General features: G+C 39.9%; 1 protein-coding gene across 2 annotated transcripts; it reads right to left on the bottom strand.

Moving 5' to 3' along the window:
* Nucleotides 1-450: 450 nt before the first annotated feature.
* rnf121 (ring finger protein 121) lies at nucleotides 451-18,672 on the bottom strand. 2 transcript variants are annotated; one of them, XM_058415803.1, is made up of 9 exons: nucleotides 18,544-18,671; nucleotides 16,861-16,898; nucleotides 15,961-16,102; nucleotides 9,735-9,889; nucleotides 9,383-9,490; nucleotides 7,798-7,918; nucleotides 7,413-7,546; nucleotides 2,992-3,093; nucleotides 451-768 (listed from the first exon to the last, which is right to left on the bottom strand). In XM_058415803.1, exons 1-9 carry the CDS (start codon nucleotides 18,619-18,621, stop codon nucleotides 648-650), a joined length of 999 nt encoding a protein of 332 aa, XP_058271786.1. In that variant the 5' UTR covers nucleotides 18,622-18,671; the 3' UTR covers nucleotides 451-647. The 2 variants fall into 2 exon arrangements, with proteins under 2 accessions (XP_058271786.1, XP_058271787.1); XM_058415804.1 differs by lacking the exon at nucleotides 9,383-9,490 and having other exon boundaries at nucleotides 18,544-18,672.
* Nucleotides 18,673-18,879: the final 207 nt, after the last annotated feature.

Raw genomic sequence — 18,879 nt, 5'->3', positions numbered from 1 at the left:
ACTTTCAACACTAACTCCATGATCCAAAACTTATGACATGACACAGAAGAAAATGCGTTATCAGAATATTACTCAGTCAAGTACCGTCCTCTCAAAATACCCATAGCAGATGAAGCGTGTAAAATATACAAAAAAAAACAAAAAACCCCATCGGCATCCAGGAAATCTTCACGCCCAGATCCCACGAATGGAGGTGGGACACGCTGACTGTAGAAGAGAGGGAGGGTGTTTGTGTGTGTGTGTTCAGAAAGCTCAGTATTCCCATTGATGAATGCTGAGAAGTGAAAGAAGGTTTTTCACCAGGTGGAACACAGAACTTCATTGTAACTGGCAAAGAGCTTAAAAAATGTCTGAGGTTGTAATTTATGGTTAAAAACATTAAGACAGATTAGTAGTTTCTTATTTAAAAAAAAAAAGAAAGAAAAAAAAGATTATAAAACAAGGTACACGTTTCAAAAACAAAGCCAGACCTCTATTAGATTTCTTTTTTTTTCCTCCTTTAAATACACAGATGCACAGTGTGTGTGCCAATATACAGTACATTACACACTTTTGGTGATTAAAGTTCCAGTCCCAGTGTCCGATTAACCCCACAACAGACTATAGTCTCTTTCTCTCTCTCTCTCGCTTGGGGATGGGTGTCGCCGTTACTCTAGACCCAGGATGTAGTTGATCCCCTGCACTAGTCCGATTATGACCGGCTGCCAGGCTACGAGATAGCGGAGCCAGTCCAGTAATTGTCCGTACATGACGTGAGGCCTCTCCCATCTTACAGCCACCGCTTAAGGAGACAAACTTAACAGGAATGGATAAATCATTAAATAAACACGTCTGGAGCTTCCATGTTCACATCAAACATCAGAATGTGATCTGAGGGTCTCTGAGCAGAGCACAGGTGTAGGTCTAATCTCTGGTTCTCCTTTCTGACAAGAGCAGAAACCTGTTCAGTTGTAGCTTCTCAGCCTCATGTTGTGACATGCTGAGGTGCTTTCCTGCTCAAGGCGGTTATATTTCAGTTAACATTTGCCCCTCAGCCCCATAGAAGTGGATGGTTTTTTTGGGGTTTTTTTTTTTTTTTTTTTTTTTTTTTAAGTGTACAGAGTGTTCTGTGAAAAAATCTCAGATCAATGTTTCAGTATCTGAAATTTCGAAACTGGCTCCAAAACCCACATCATGCTCTGAGCCACCGAGACCGCTCAGATGTTTCCCTCATTCTCATGTCTGATGTGTACATTCAGGTCTGAAGCTCTGACTAGATAATTGAACAAGTGTTCCTATTAAAGTGAATAAATAAAGAAACAAAATACATCCGTTTAAGATTTACAGTTCAAACTGGGACTTCACCATGAACATATTGATAAAAATGACCACCTATGACCCATGATACATGACAGTAACAGCCCATAAATCAATTTTCCATGAACTTCCTTTGATCTGATCTGAAAGTCAATACTTTAAATAAAATACGTCTCTGTTTCTGTTTCAGTCTGAGTTACTTTCTCAGACAAACATGACTCAAATTCTCTGAAGATGAAGCTGGTCTAAATGGGTATGTTTCCCAAGTTTGTGATTAAGTGAGAATTGGAATCGGATGCCAACACTTCTGAGCAAACCGTCCACATTACCCTGAGAAGTCTCATAAATAAGCCCCGGTTTCCTGTAAATTGTCATCTAACTACATGACTTTCCCAATAAAGGGAAATGCAATGGAAAACCCAGGGTCTTTTCCTTAACAGAAATAGCAAGTGGGTCAGTCGGTCTAGTGACACAGTGGTACTACAGAAAGAAGTCAGAGTGAGAGAAACTGGGGGGGGGGGGAACACCAACTATTCTTTTGAAAGTGTTTTGCCTAAAATGTGAAGACGCCTCATCACTTCCTGTCGATCCGTTCGAGGCTCCTTGAATTGATATGCAGCTCTGGAAAAAAAAAAAATGAGACCACTGCCCAATCTCCAGATTTGAACCCTATTGAAAACCTCTGGAATGTCATCAAGAGGAAGATGGAATGGTCACAAACTATCAAGCAAAGCTGAGCTGTTTGCGTTTTTGCAAAAAGGATGGTATAAAGTTCCCCAATAGCAATGTGAGAAACTGGTGGAGAGCATGGAGCCAAAACGCATGCAAATCGGGGTTATTCCACCAAATACTGATTTCTTAATGTTATTTAGCCGAAGCATTAACACAATTTGTTTACAAATGATTTGCATTTTGTTTTCTTTGAGTTATTAAAGCTCTGCAAATACTGCATGATCTCTGATTATTTTGATGTGATGTCATTTCCTTTAAATATAGACTCTAAATAACAATAGTTATATTTTGAATTTAGGAGAAATATTGTCAGCAGTTCACAAAAAAATGAAACAAAACTGTTCATCTCACCAATACATGAACCTGGAAGAAAAAAAACATAAGAAACAGTGGTCTCTTATTTGTTTTTCCCCAGAGATGTACGTCCACGTATCATTTACATTACACCACGTGATGAAGCTTTAAAATGTTATTAAACCTACAGTACTCTCGCTCCTCTATATTACTGGAGAATGCAGGATTCACAAAGAGAGCTACATGACTTACGCCGCACCCCCTTCAGAGTCTTTCAGAGGCTTGTAGAGTTAATTCACAAAGAAAAATAAGTCTTTTTTTTTTTTTTTTTAGCTTTTGTTTCGGTTTGAGTTAATCACACAAACACGGATTCATTATTATTTTTTACATTTTTGTAAAAGCTGAATGTTTTAATCAGCTGAATTGAGACGCCGCTGTATCGTATCGCATTTTGCGTATAGCATCTCTGAACATGTGTGTTTGTGAAGTTCCCTCCTTCTTTCTCTGTCCTGTCAAACTTTTTTCCACTTCTTTCTGATCAGCCCGGTCCTCTTGGATTAAAGCATCGGCTAAGTCAATGCAGGTGAACGTAATAAAATATTCAGCATGTTTATATACAGATCTCATTATTATGTCAGAAACTTAGGTACACACACACACCAAGGATACGGATTACTGAACATCCTCTTCAAGTCCACCTTTTCTTTGCAGTATGGGCATGTCTGTTTCTTACCCACAATGCACCAGCCTCGTATGCAGAACTCATGAAATCTGGGAGAAAAACTGTCAAGGAAAAACATGCTGCAATGTTTGAGACATTGAAACATGAACAAAAATTTTCGTGAAATTCCACATCAAGCAATTTGTTCAGGAAAAATTACAGTATTTAATCTGACAGATGGGAAAAAAAAAAAAAAAAAGATCATCGTGGATTTTGTAAGTTACTTGGATATTTTCAGGCCTCATCAGACACTGAATCACTGAACCACATGAAGGAACAATGACATGAACATCCACAGGGACTCACTTCTACAAAAATCATGTGACACCAGGGGGATAATGTGAGTGTGACACGAAATCAACCTTTATCTACCTGTTCCTGAGAGAGATGAAAGCTGATCCAATAATTACACCTAGAGGAAAATAGTTTAAAAAGTCTACACTTTTGGATTTTAAGCTTCATCGCATATGCCCCGCCCCTGGAGGAGTGTCTTGGTCTTCCTCGGGATGAGTTTTTTTCCCCAACTTTCATCACAGGAACATGTCATCTTTATACAACATCAGCGATTCCCCATCAGCAAGAGACAGTAAAAGCCTCTTTCTAATCTCTACACTTCTCTCCAGATTCAGGTTCGTTTCGATTTGCCAGGGAATTAAATTTTATCCATTTTATGAGGAAGGAAAACATGACCATAGATACTGACTGACAATGTTAATTTACACCGATCAGGCATAATCTTATGACCACCTGCCTGATACTGTGTCGGTTCCCCTTTTGCTGTCAAAACAGCCCTGACTTGTCGAGGCATGGACTCCACTAGATCCCTGAAGGTGTGCTGTGGTATCTGGCACCAAGATGTTAGCAGCAGATCCTTTAAAGTTCTGTCATCTGTGAGGTGTGGCCTCAATGGATTAGACTTGTTTGTCCAGCACATCACACAGATGCTCAATTGGATTGAGATCTGGGGAATTTGGAGGCAACATCTCAAACTCATTGTTTTGATCATCAAACCATTCCTGAACCATTTTTGCTTTGTGGCACGGCGCATTATCCTGCTGAAAGAGGCCACAGCCATCAGGGAATACTGTTTCATTGAAATGGTGTACATGGTCTGCAACAATGCTTAGGTAGGTGCTACTTGTCAAAGTAACATCCACATGGATGGCAGGACCCAAGGATTCCCAGCAGAACATTGCCCAAAGCATGACACTGCCTCCACTGCCTTCTTTCCATAGTGCATCCTGGTGCAGTGTGTTCCCCAGGGAAGTGACGCAAACTTACTCGGTTATCTGTGTGATGTAAAAAAAAAAAAAAAAAAAACCTGATTCATCAGACCAGGCCACCACCTTCCATTGCTCCGTGGTCCAGTTCTGATGCTCACTGGCCCATTGTTGGCACTTCCAGTGGTACACAAAAGTCAGCATGGGCACCTTGACATGTCTGCAGCTATGCAGCCCCATACACAAACAAACTGTGATGCACTGTGTAACCTGACACCTTTCTATCAGAACCAGCATTAACTTCTTCAGCAATTTGAGCAACAGTAACTCGTCTGTTGGATCGGATCATGACCCTGTCGCCGGTTCACCACTGTTCCTTCCTTGGACCACTTTTGATAGATACTGACCACTGCAGACCGGGAACGCCCCACAAGAGCTGCAGTTTTGGAGATGCTCTGATCCAGTGGTCTAGCCACCACAATTTGTCCTCCGTATAATCCTTACACTTGTCCATTTTTCCTGCTTCTAACACATCAACTTTGAGGACAAAGTGTTCACTTGCTGCCTAATATATCCCACCCACTAACAGGTGCCATGATGAGGAGATCATCAATGTTATTCACTTCACCGGGCAGTGGTCTTAATGTATATATAAGCACACACATGGAGGTGTGGGACTCTGGGACTACGTAGCAGTCTGAGAACATTTGATTTGGAGAATCACTTTCACTTAGCATCAATAAACACTATGATGTAACTATGGTCACGTAAACACCAAAAAGAATTCAGATACTAGCAACTTCAACAGTAAGTTTGTGGGCGAGGTCAGCACACGAGTGTGTGTTTAAAATACTTTAAAATAAAGAACAGAAAATCACTAATGTGGAACTACTCCGGGAAAAAAAAGGAAAATGTGCGTCACACTGATGACATACAGACAACGTACTCTATGAGGTACATGACCCAAGTGGTGATTCAAATGCTAGGACCGTCATAGAAAAAATATTTTCAAAGAATTGTGTTTCAGCAGAGTTCCAGTGTTCTTCCTTCAAATTTCCCGTTGTAAACGTGAACCAAATCGTTCTGTGGTTGCGGTGAGTAAGTAAATTTCTGAGGCTCTAAACATTAAAACTAATATTCTTTGTATATGCCAGAAAGAAAATAAAGGTCATCCCCAGTGATAAAAATGCACAACCCTACAATAGTAATGAGAAGTACACAACAGTTCCTCTTCCCCTTTTCGCTCACAAATCAAGCATGGAACTGATGTTTGCTTTGATATCCATGGAGTCATAACACACATGTTCAAGGTGTGAAAGATTGCCCTATTTGGACTGGAACACCAGGAGCAGTGCGTCAGATTGTGCATGTGTGGTACAGTTATGTTGTTTCATCGGGAAATCAACTATCAAAACAATATGATATTCATTTGGAGGTGGTGCACACTGATGTATTTTAGGACCCTTCATTTTCTCCTTGTTTCCTCTTGGCTGACTTAATCAGTTTCATAGTAATGTAGAAGACACGATTTTACACATCCGTAATCGAAAGCCAATTGATGACGTGCATGAATCGAATAACTGACTGGATGTCCCAGAACTTAGAACAGTTACACCAGGATAAAATGTAGGAGACAAATAATTTTAGGGTATGAACAAACCGACTCCTATCTGCAAAAACAAACTGTCCAGGATCGCACTTTTAACCTTTGAGGAGCTTTAGCTTAAAATAAAAGTTGCATCTATGCATTTAATAAAACGTAGATTAGATTACTGTAGCAATTTAGCAAAATGCCTGACAATTTCACCATGAATCTTGAATCTGCTTCCTCATTTCTTAATCACCTTCAAAATATTTTATTTTCAGTTTCATTACTACTTAAGTTATAATATTTTGCTTTTATGTACATGTTTATGGATTACATATTGTTTTATTATTATCATAATAATAATAAATGTGTGTGGGAGGGGGTGCAATAATTTCTTTTTACACATTAGCCAAGTCATTCTATCAAATTAGTGGAAAAACTATCCAGCATGTTCCCTTCCTAAGAGTTATATTCGTGTGTGTGTGTGTGTGTATATAGGGAAGCGGTTTTGTACCAGCTAAAATTCGAGCTAAAGTGCTGCATTCGAGAAATGGCATATTTTGTGTGGGTTTTGTACGTGTTACTTTCGGAGTTCACACGTTACTGTCACGCGCAGTCATGAGATATGCATGGACATGTAAACATGGTATTTTGTACATGCTTAGCAAGCATATGAAGAAACTTCATTCTCTGTAATTCGTTGATTCATGGCTTGCTTGTCCAGTGAACTGATCATGATTATCTTATGTTAACTGGACTTCTTTTTTGTTTCATTAGGTTCTCCATCCTGAGGGAAGTTGGCAGGATTCCACGAATTTGTATCTTCCAAGGTCAAGGGTCCTCCCCTCTCTGGCCAGCCACATTAAAGGAACAGAGGGGGAAGCAGAGGTGTTAGGAGTAAGAGGAGTCGTTAGGATGTAACGACCCCAGAGAAGGAGAGTAAGGAGAGAGTGTATTGAAGTATTAGGGGTAACGATCAGCGAATATGAGAGGGGAGAGTCCTTATGTGTGGCTTTCCTGGTGGACCTGTGAGGAGGTCTTAATCTTGGGGATGGATGAAAGAGCAGCATGTAAAATAGAAAGGCTGTGCCTAAGACCTCCACCTCTGTTGAGAGAGAAGGATTTTCCACCTGGACATAGACAGCCTCCTTCACTCCTCTCTCAAACCATTTGCCTTCTCTGTCCAAGTTGTGCACCTTTGTCCTTCGGATGCAGGCACACAGCTGATTCTGGTCCTGAGGTTTACATTTACATCATTTGGCAGATGCCCTTTATTCAGAGCGACTTACACTTTAATCTCTAAGGTGTTGCTTCTTTCTGTGTTGGAAGATCCTTAACCCTGGAGGATATAAATTAGTGGAAACTTCCCTCAGACTGAAGAAGGTGAAATGTTTTGAATGTCACTTCACTACTGGAAAAACAAAAAGAAGACGTGACATGACTGAACTTCCAGATATCCGTACCTGGATGACTGAGAATCTTCACAGACACACAGATCATAAGTACTACAGAAGCACTGATCAGATCAAAATATTAAGTGCTTATGTGTGTGTAAGGATACACATGGTTGCAGGAGAGTCTGTAGGTGTTCTCCATGATCCCTTCTTCGTCCACGCTCACCAGGATGGGCTGACCGCACACGGCGCAGATGCTGTCCGAGAGGTGTTTAGTGGGCATTCCGGATGCGCTGTAATACTGAGCACAAGGGGTGAAAGGTCACAAGATTAACAAAACAGTAAACAACACGTCAGTCAGGAACAGTGAAGTCGATCCACATACACGACCTCACAGTCAATCTCTCTGTGATTGACAAGGGAGAGAAAGTGTACACCCCTCCCACACAGACAGCGTGATCGATTCTCTCTCTCTCTCTCTCTCTCTCAAGAACACTGTGGCTTCATCAGGGTTCAAATCTGATTTGATAGAAGAATCCTACAGGTACTTACTCCTATTGTGGAAGCCATGAAGTCTGCACACATCTCTGCAAAATCCCTGCCCAGGACGCCGTAATAGAGTCCATAAAAGAGCATGGAAACGCCAAAATCCATGGAATCTTCTGGCTTTATCCTGAACAAGAAATAATAATATAATAATAATAATAAAAAAGCCAACATTGTGAAAACTCATTAAAAGTATTAACATAACACAGATGTTTTCTCAAAAAATAACCAGCACGTGTGATCATGTTTTGTTTTTTCCAAAAAGTTATATGATTCACTGAAAACGTGACTATATTGTTTTCTCACGGAAAGCATGTGATGCTTTTCCTCATCATATGTTCTTTTGTTAAGCACTTCCTTGACTGATGACACAGTAAATGTTCCACCGAATAAAATACTTTATTGATAAAGTCATGAATCATTCCTCTTCAGGTGAGCCGTTGTTGTTCATTAAACAAGGAATGTGCAAAACGAAAGGAGGTATTAAAAATAGCTTCTACACAGGAAGGGTTACCTATTGCATGAAACATCTATTTCATAACATTACACGTAAACGCAGCTTATTCTAAAATCTGTGACATGCTAAAGGTAATACCGGGCCAAATTATACTTCCAGGTATGAAACATTATTTATTAACTAGTAATTAACCATCACAAACATCATAGTTTTATGCAGCTTGTTGACTGTGGAATCAATTTTAGGTCCCTTATGGTAAACACTACACAATAATTTTGTCTTGTGAACTAATCACGAGGCATGCGACTTGCTCGAATAGGTTATTTCCAGTAAAAATGAAAACAGAGGATTTCTAAACAATGATCAGGGTGGTGTCCAGGGTGGTGTCCACTTTTATCATTCTGAAATCAATCAGAGAAGTTGTAAAATCTGCTTACACTTTTCATATGACCTTTACCCTGGAATATACTCGATGGGAACTACATGTAAATGTACACAAGAAGGTCAATTGTAGTCATTTGGAGCGCTGACATAGATAGATAATGCTACGCTATCGTGGTGTAAAACCAGTGTAAACAGCTTTGTGTCTCGAATCGCATACTTACAGAATGTCTGAGTACTAACATTAATCTAGCGCTGATGGTGTGTGATTAGTTAAAAACCAATAGCCTTCAGGACTGTCTTTAGGATCTTCTGGATCCGTAAATCCTTTTGAATTTTTCCAAAGGTTTTCTATTTGAGACACAGCACATGTCTACAATCGCAATTACAAAGGAAAGGTTTTACATGGAAACAGAGCTGGGATGATGTTGTTCTGACTCCAAAACCTGATAAGGAGAGACAAAGAGCTCCATCGTGTTTAGCGGATGTGGATTTAATGTAAATAAACAATGCAGGCGAGTGAGTGAACATACAGCTGCCTTTCTGTTAAAGTGAAAGCTATCAAAGAGCTGTATTATTAATGCTAGGTAAGTTAGGGGAAGAAGAACAGGTCTCATTAGAGTATTTCACAGTAAAGCTACCTGTGTTTTTTTTTTATTATTTGATTGAATTTTGCATTTTGTTGTATATACACCTTGCTTGACATGAAGAAAGGAAACTGCACCGTGACGTCCCTCCGAGTATAAAACTTACCTAAATATCAAATTGATGCCAAAGAGTGTGAACATGACTACACTGTAGCCCACGATGCCTGTCGTGTAGCTGATCTTGTACAAGAGGAAAAACCATTTGTAAACCAATCTAGAAAGACGAGATACGAGTAGAGTGAACAAACAGCTGACTAAACCATGAAACTGAGTCATACATCAAACGTCAATAAGTCACTGACACTGGTATATAAAAGTTCATGGAATAAAGTATGCAAAGGGACCTTGGATGTATACTCCTAGATGACAATGTAATCATATATATATATATATATATAAAATACATCATAATAATAATAAATACCTCTTCTACCTTTTCTCCAGCCATGAGAAATTACCTTGGTGTGGTGCATTCCAATGGTTTGCGTGTGGCACGGAACGTGATGAAAGCAGTGACGATGGAGAAGATGGACCACGTCACCAAGAATCGCCACCAGTGTAGCTTTGTGGTGAAGTAAAGAGGCACCACCCACATCTGAAACAGGGTCACCAACTGCAGAAACAGAAAGAATGCGTTTATACAGGTTTACGACTGACACCGGTTTGTATCAATAGAGGATGCTATACGAGGACGGCCACGCCCCCCTCAGGGTTGGTGAAAGCTCTCTGGTGGACCGGGAAATGTCGGTGCATCGTCTTGTGTTGTTCATCTTCATTTGTGAAGGATTGTAGAGTGATCTATTCATGAGCGGATTTCAAAAGTGAGCCCGAAACCGGACCGACACTGCGAGAAGCATTGGGAAGGGATTCAGACCTCAGCAAAATTGTCAGGTGTGAAAACCACCGTACAGATCAGTGGGGTTGCTGTGGAAAGAGTTAGGAGTATATATGCATTATATACATAATAATATATTCTCTGGATATATTTCGTAAATATTCTCTTTTCTCCTCCCTACTTTATCTTCTGATGTTTTATTGCAAAGTTGGATGGTACCTGAGACTCACAATAATCCTCTCAAAGTCCAATAGTCATGTGTCGCTTAAATTAAAACATACAAGGCGACGAACAATACGTAATATGTTTCTATTTCGAGCTGTGACATTTTATGTGGTTTTTACTGTGATCTAATAATACAGGATGAGTCACTCACTTTCACATCACCAAATAATGATACACCGAGCTCAATGGACTGGCTACCTTCTCAGTTTAAGAGAAATACACTATCTATATAAATATATAAACTCCAAACTACTCTATTTTAGTGTATGTAACTCTGAGGCTATTTAGGCGAGGATGTAATTCCCTGCTAAAAAAAAAAAATCAGAGAATTGTACAAAAAGTTTTTAGAAAAATAATTCTCTGATAGAAAAAAAAAAGTCTGTTAATTTAGAATTCATTCATTTTTAATATTTATAACCTGTATAAGATCTGAGCTTCACTGATTCCTCTAATCTCTGTGAATCCCTGCAGTGAATAAAACCCGGAATGCGAAGTTGACGTCATCGTAGACGTCGTGTTATCATCTGAAATCATCTTTAATCTGACATTTTGTTAGAATCTTCCTTCATCTGCGGAACAAACCACAAATTTCTGACAGAAGGCCTTTACCTGAAACGTAACTGATATTTCTTGTAAATTTTAATTGGACATATTTCCGCCTGTTATCAGCTTATATCTGATATGATTTGAGTCTAGTGAACTTTACTCAGAACATGCCTGAAGAGGAAGGTGTGTATTTCACCTCTCTGGTACAGATGCTCTATTTGAAATCTAATCTTTAATATTGAAAGGCTCCATGTTTCTCCTGTTAGACGAAGGAGATATTAGATAAGGCGTCTGTTCTGGGTTATTTAGTCATCAATGCTTTTTCCATTGTTGATGTGTTTTATTGATTTGTTAAAGGAACGGCGTGATAAATGATGCTGCTTGACACGTCACTTTACCGTCACCTCAGATGTATCGACAGACTCACCTGTTAAAGATAAAGGCTTTTGCTGCATCACCTCAGAGCTCAAATATTTAAGAAACCAAAGTTTATCCTTTAGAACTGATAACATTTGCTGGAATAAAAGTTGAACAATTGATGTGACCACAGGTCAAAGGTCAGAGTGCCAGCGTGGTGTAGGAATTACACAACATTAGGAAATGATTTCATACTACAGATTAAAGAGATTGATCAGTCACGCGATAGACGTGTTTGCAATCTCAACATCGCCACCTAGTGTATGTATGTATGTACATATACATACATACGTATGTGTATATATATATGAAAATATCGTAATATAATATATCATATTATGATATTTTCATATATGTATATATATATATATATATATATATATATATAATATATATATATATATATATATATATATATATATATATATATATAATATATATATACACATACACACACACACACACACACACACACACACACATATATGAAAATATCATAATATGATATAATAATATATTATATACAGTCAAGCCTGAAATTATTCATACCCCTGGCAAATTCTGACTTAAAGTTACTTTTATTCAACCAGCAAGTTTTTTTTTTTGACCGGAAATGACAAAGGCTTCTCCCAAAAGATAATAAGACGATGTACAAGAGGCATCATTGTGGAAAAAAATATTTCTCAGTTTTTATTTACATTTGAACAAAAAGTGGCATGTCCAAAATTATTCATACCCTTTGCAAACTCACAGTATATGGGAAAATCCAAAGTTCTATACCATTCCATATAGTCCAAGCTGTTCTAAAGCATCCTAATTACCCTGATTCATTGGGAACAGCGATTTTAATCAACTCAACAAGGTGAAAAACAGAAGCTCTCTGCTGTTGGTTTGTGGACAGTCATGGCTAAAACAAAGGAGCTCACTGAGGACCTGCGGCTGCGCATTGTGGCTGCTCACAAGTCAGGAAAAGGCTATAAGACCATATCTAAAATGTTTTGAAGTTCCAGTGGCTACAGTGCAAAGTATTATTAAAAAATACAAGGTAAAAAAAGAATCCAAGGATCACCACCAAGGCCATCCTGATGAATCTAGGCACTGCTGGTGGCAACATCTCAAGGCAGACAGTCCAACGGACACTGCACACCGCTGGGTTCCACGGACGCAGACCAAGGAACGCTTGGTCTTTGCAAATGCTCATCTGGACAAAGAAGAAGACTTCTGGTCTTCTGTTTTATGGTCAGATGAAACAAAAATTGAATTATTTGGCCACAATGATGTAGCCTTCATTTGGCGTAAAAAAGGAGAAGCCTTCAACCCTAAGAACACCATCCCCACTGTCAGCCAGTGGACCAGGGAACCTAATCACAGTAAACGGCACCATGAAAAAGGAGCAATACATCAAAATTCTCAACAACAACATCAGGCAGTCTGCAGAGAAACTTGGCCTTGGGCACCAGGGGACATTTCAGCACGACAACGACCCAAAACACACAGCAAAAGTGGTGAAGAAATGTTTAGCAGACAAAAACATTAACGTTTTGCAGTGGCCCAGCCAGAGTCCTGACTTAAATCCAATTGAGAATCTGTGGAGGGAGCTAAAGATCAGGGTGTTGGCAAGGAGACCCTCCAACCTGAAAGAGTTGGAGCTCATCGCTAAAGACGAATGGGCAAAAATACCAGTGGAGACATGCAAAAAGCTGGTCAGCAATTATAGGAAGCGTTTGATTGCTGTAATAGCCAATAAAGTCTTTTCCATTGATTATTGAGAAGGGTATGAATAATTTTGGACATGCCACTTTTTGTTCAAATGTAAATAAAAGATGAGTAATAATTGTTTTCCCCACAATGATGCCTCTTGTACATCGTCTTATTATCTTCTGGGAGACGCCTGTGTCATTTCTAATCAAGAAAAAACTTGCTGGTTGAATAAAAGTAACTAAGTCAGAATTTGCCAGGGGTATGAATAATTTCGGGCTTGACTGTATATTATTGATAATAATATAATTGGGTATCGCAGGAAGAGCAATCAAACATCGATGTATATTCGACACCTGCTGCTTATCCGCTTCACCAGCAGGTGTTGCAAGTGAGTTTGATGAGACAACAGCAACAGGTAGACCAAGGCCATCACATCACACTCAGGGATTTGCCAAAATGGAACAAGAAGTAAGTACTGTACCTTAAGCCAATGAAGACACGAAAACATGGTTTACATGTATATTTGTTTTTACCAGCCTTACCAGTCAAGTAAACGAAAGGGGAAAAAAAAAAACATACAGGCCCATATAATCATAACATTTACTTACCCTTTGGTCCATTTTGGCAAATCCGTGTGATGTGATAGCCTCGGTCTATTACCTAATCAAACTCGCTTGCACCACCTGATGGTGAAGCAGACAAGCAGCAGGTGTCGATTATGCATCAATGTTCGATTGCTCTTCCTGTGATACCCAGATGTGCAACGTTGAATTTCTTGGGGCTATTTTACTTCCATAGGAAGAGCTGCTCATGAGGCATCATGGAGGTGTAACACACGGGGGAGCAGAAAGTGCAATGAGCATGAGCTCATAAATGTACATGACTGGTCAGTGTTGAGAGAGGCTCAAAGAAATAGAGAGAGATGTGTGGATACCATGCCCACCCTGAGAACAAAGCACCGTGTTCGTACCCTCGGGATTCTCGATTATTGGATGACTGGGTGAGCGCTTTACTGTTATGTGGAGAAAATATTTTTCTTAAAGAAAATATAGCAACTTTCTTGAGGCTGCATGAACAACATCTGATTTCAAAGTAATTCTCAATTGTTACAAAAATTAAAAATAAAATCTGGCATAAGTGTACTTTTATATAATTTCGGAATCTAAGAAGAAATGTGTGTGTGTGTGTATAGATAGATAGATTATATATATATATATATATATATATATATATATATATATATATATATATATATATATATATATATACATACACACATATACATATATACACACACACATACATACACACACACGATATGATATTGGGCTTTCGGGTGAAATCTCAGGATGCACCTACAATGCACTATAATCTTTACAGGTGAACTAAATTTGACCTTCAATTTAGACCTTCTCTACACTTTTGAATGCACATGTCCAACTGTTCAGTGTTTCAGTACTTTTTGCATAACTTGCTGTTCTCTAACAAGGTGCTTAACGGCAAAATTCACAACTAGTGTTTGATTCATGAATCGACCAATACATTTTCTGGTTCAATTAGAATTGGTATTTAAACAGTCCTCTTCATCATGCTGTTCACATTTTGACATCATGAGACCAAGACCACACCTAACAACTGATCAACAGTACCTCGCCATTGCGAGGCTTCAAACAGGATGTTCTCAGAGGGAAGTGGCCACTGAGCTTAGAGTGTCACAGAGTGTCATCAGGAGGTTGCAACAGAGATACAGAGAGACTGGAAGAGTCACAGAAAGGCATAGAAGTGGACGTCCTTTGGCCACATCCCACGTTGATGACCACTTCATTGTGAACAGTGCCCTGAGGAACCGGATGATGAATGCCACTCAACTCCAGGCACATTTAAGGGAGGTGAGAGGCACCCAAGTGTCACGTCAGACCATTCGAAACCGTTGACATCAGCGTGGTCTGCGTGCTAGATGACCTGCTAGGGTAGCTGACCACACCACCAGGCACAGGCGTCATCGTCTTGCATGGGCCAGGGAGCATTTACTCTGGACGAGGGACCAGTGGGCCTCAGTGCTGTTCAATGATGAAAGTCGATTCCCGTTGAGCAGAAATGATGGCCGCCAACGATGTTGGAGACGTCAAGGAGAGCGCTATGCATCAGCCACTGTTGTAGTGGTGTTACAGGTGTGTCTACTCAATACAGAACTGCCCTATATCTTGTGAATGGTACAGTGACAAGCCAATACTACCTGAATAACATCATTAATCCAGTCATTGTGCCCCTGCATGAACAACACAGATCTTCATGGACGACAATGCTCCAGCTCATCAAGGCTGCATCATTAGGGAACGGCTGCTGGAGGCTGGGGTACCTCAAATGGAGTGGCCTGCACTTTCTCCAGACCTGAATCCCATAGAAAACCTATGGGATCAGCTGAGTCGTCGTGTAGAGGCTCATAACCCTGCACCCCAGAACCTCAATGACCTGAGGGCCGCCCTTCAAGAAGAGTGGAATGCCATGCCTCAGCAGACAATAAGTCGACTCGTGAACAGTATGAGACGTCGTTGTCCAGCTGTAATTGATGGTCACATGACAAATTATTGAGACACTGACATTTTTTGTTGTGGTATACCCACCACTGTCGTTGGCTTTTGTTTCAATAAATTGTTTGAGATGAGGAAATCACCATTGCATGCTTCTGCTTAAATGCCCTACTTTCATGATATAATATCAGATCAGATTTTTTCTGAATGTATTTTGTATAATGTATAATGGTTTTTCTCTGGCTGACCTGCACACCAGGTATTTCTTAAAAGACACTAATGGAGTCCTCACCTGACAGGTGTGTTGATGTTCCTAAACCGAGAGAGTGACATTACCAGGTACTCAGCGAGACGTGACTGATGTTTGTGCACTGGGATCTTTACCGGGTTGTGTTTTACACAGGTCACGTAGGAGCAGAGCGTACTCACGTTGTAGGATCTGGCATGACGCTGTTTCCACTGCACCAGGACGAGCTGGGCGATGACGAGCGTGACGATGAGGATGAGCACCATCTCAGCGTGCATGGCTTCATGCCCTTTGTGTTTGGCGTGCATCCTGGCATGTTCCAGCCTGTCGAACAAACAAACAAGGAGACGTTTAGGATCAGACTTCAATACTAATCCGAATCCAAACTAAAACCTGCCTCACTTATGGCTGATGTGATGATCAGGGTGAAAACGTTAGCTGTCATTTCAAGCTTCAGAGACGGGAGCGGAGCTGATTCTGAGCTGAAAAAACCTACCAGTGTGTCTATAAAAATATCCAGATCATATAAAGACCTGGATTTATTCAGATAAATATTTCTGACAACATGGGATGTGAAATAAATAGAAATAAGAAATAATTCTTTACTTCATTCTGTTGTAATCAGCCTCCATATTTGCTGAACAATAATTCTTTCCACACAAAGGCCACAAAGCGCAAAACAAAAAGAAAATATTTACCCAGCATTCAGGTTCAACTTGTTTGCTTTACAATGTTTACAGAAGCTGACCAGTTACACCATAGTCCTGTGTATATGTTATTATTAACATCAAAATGAGTGTGAACGGAAAATAAAACTCCATTTTAACCCGTCCACCTGCTGTGTCCTCAAATACAGTTTGTTTTAATAACAAGTTCAAAAAACAAAAACCCTCCGCTGAATGTTAGCAGACGTTATAACTACACGATTATAATCAGCGTCATTAACGTGTTTGTGATGCAAAGCTGTCGCGCGATCGGGAAACAGCATCCGAGACAGAGCCATCCTCTAAATATTTCTGAACTGTTTATTAGAGATTATTACAAAAAAAAAAAAAAAAAAAAGAACGAAAGAAAAGACAAACCTCCACTTATCCTCTGGTGAAAGCTGTGAGAGGTCAACCTAGAGAAAGAAAATAACATTCAGGTCAAGAAATAAAAGAGAGATTTTATAATTACACATTTAAGCTTTTATTTATTTATTTAAATAGCCTCAGGCCTGAATGGAACAACTCGTGAACAAGACATCTCACGATTTTTCACAGACGTTTCTACTCGCCTGTTACATCACACTTGGCCACGTCAAATTCGTGAACTAATCTTGTCAATATCTTGAACGCTATTAGCTCAGATTTTGTGTCACGTGAGATGTACGACAATGAAGCACTTTTAAGTTTTAACATGGGGTCGACATCTACACTAATAACACCCCAAACCCCCTCTTATTTGGGGGAAAAATCCCGTCTGTGGCGATATCTAAGCATTTACACAGACAATCATTTTATTTAAAATATTTTGACGCCCCAGCATATCTGCTCACGATAAAGTAGTGATCAATCTTCTTCTGCTTCTTCTTTCGCCACAGCGAATCATCTCTCTCCACCTATCCCTATCTTCTGCATACTAAACACTTGCACCCACTAGCTTCATATCCTCATTTATTACATCCATATACCTCCTCTTTGGCCTTCATCTTTGCCTCCTGCCTGGCAGCTCCATGTCCAACATTCTTCTACAAATATACTCACTCTCCCTCCTCTGAACATGTCCAAACCATCTTAATCTGGCCTCCCTAACTTTGCCCCCCAAACGTCCAACATGAGCCGTCCCTCTGATGTACTCGTTCCTAATCCTGTCCAACCGTGCCACTCCCAAAGAGAACCTCAACATCTCCAGCTCTGACTCCTGTCTCTTCCTCAGTGACACTGCCTCTAAACCATACAGCATGGCCGGTCTCACCGCCATCTTCTACACCTTCCCCTTGATAAAGTAGTCATAAATCTGTTTTACTAAAAAGACCTATTTAATATATTATATATATATATATATATATATATATATATATATATATATATATATATATATTCAAAATAAACAAACATTCTTTTTCAGGTATGCAAATATACAATCATGCATTATCTATAAAAAGAAAAATAACACTGAAAATGGGGGAAATATAGGTGTAAAAAAAAACATTTTTATGATGTTAAGGATTTTTAAAGAAGAAGAAGGGTGTTGTGATATAATGTATCGCGATATCGATATTATCATCATATCGCCCATCTCTATCCTGATCCAAATCTCACAAGTAAAGAATATTCTGTATTGTTTGTATATTTGCTTTACCTTTAAGGTCAGTATTCTAACATAGTAACGTTTATTAAGTCTTTATCGTTAGCAAGAAACAACATATAAAATAAATACTTTGCCTAAACACTTAAATCAGAGTGCTAATCGCAGAAAGCCATCTGGCTGAACACCAATTCACACAGCTCATCAGGGACCAATCCCAAATCCCTTCCCGCTCCCTACACCAGCGCCCTAAGTGCACCGTGAGGAAAGATGGCCTCCGCATTCTAGTGTGCTAGCTGTCGAATGGAGTGCGATTTGGGACACCGCCCCTCGCCTGTCGAATCGCCAATCAGAGCTGTTAGCATTTAGCTCTGTTAGCCTCCATTCTGGCAAGAACTCGAGGCTCGCTGCGCACGTCGCGTCTCACTCCGAGAAATACGGAGAGTCCGAGAGGAAAACCGCGGAGCTGTCGTTACCTGAGGGTGTTCGTCGACGTGCCCGTGTCCGTGGTCGTGTTCTACGCCGTCAACCTCCACCTCAAACACCCCCGCCATCTTAGGGAGCGCTGACACAACCCGACCGTCCCGGCAACTTCCGGGTGACACGAGCCACTAGCCAATCAGCGTACAGCATCCGGGTTCTTTTTCCGTTTTTAAGGGAAATCGAGTCACATTTTTTTAGGGGTCCAAGCACCGAAGCTGATCAAATACTGTCGGTTTTGTTAGAATTGATTGATTTATGGCTTGATTGATTTTTCTTGGTTTAACAGGAGGTACTCCCTTCTGCTATTCTGTTATTCTGACAAGCTAAAA

Source organism: Hemibagrus wyckioides, linkage group LG18, assembly GCF_019097595.1.
Source record: "Hemibagrus wyckioides isolate EC202008001 linkage group LG18, SWU_Hwy_1.0, whole genome shotgun sequence".
Taxonomy (NCBI): Eukaryota; Metazoa; Chordata; class Actinopteri; order Siluriformes; family Bagridae; genus Hemibagrus; species Hemibagrus wyckioides.
The sequence above is the reverse complement of the archived record's forward strand: the minus strand, read 5'-3'. Positions and strand labels throughout refer to the sequence as shown.

Coding starts and splice junctions, on each gene's coding strand:
- rnf121 (XM_058415803.1), bottom strand. CDS start 18,621: ATGGCGGGGGTGTTTGAGGTGGAGGTTGACGGCGTAGAACACGACCAC. Junction 16,103..16,860: donor TCACCAGAGGATAAGTGGAG/GTTTGTCTTTTC, acceptor TTTGTTCGACAG/GCTGGAACATGCCAGGATGC. Junction 3,094..7,412: donor AGACTCTCCTGCAACCATGT/GTATCCTTACAC, acceptor TTTTTCTCCCAG/ATTTCATGAGTTCTGCATAC.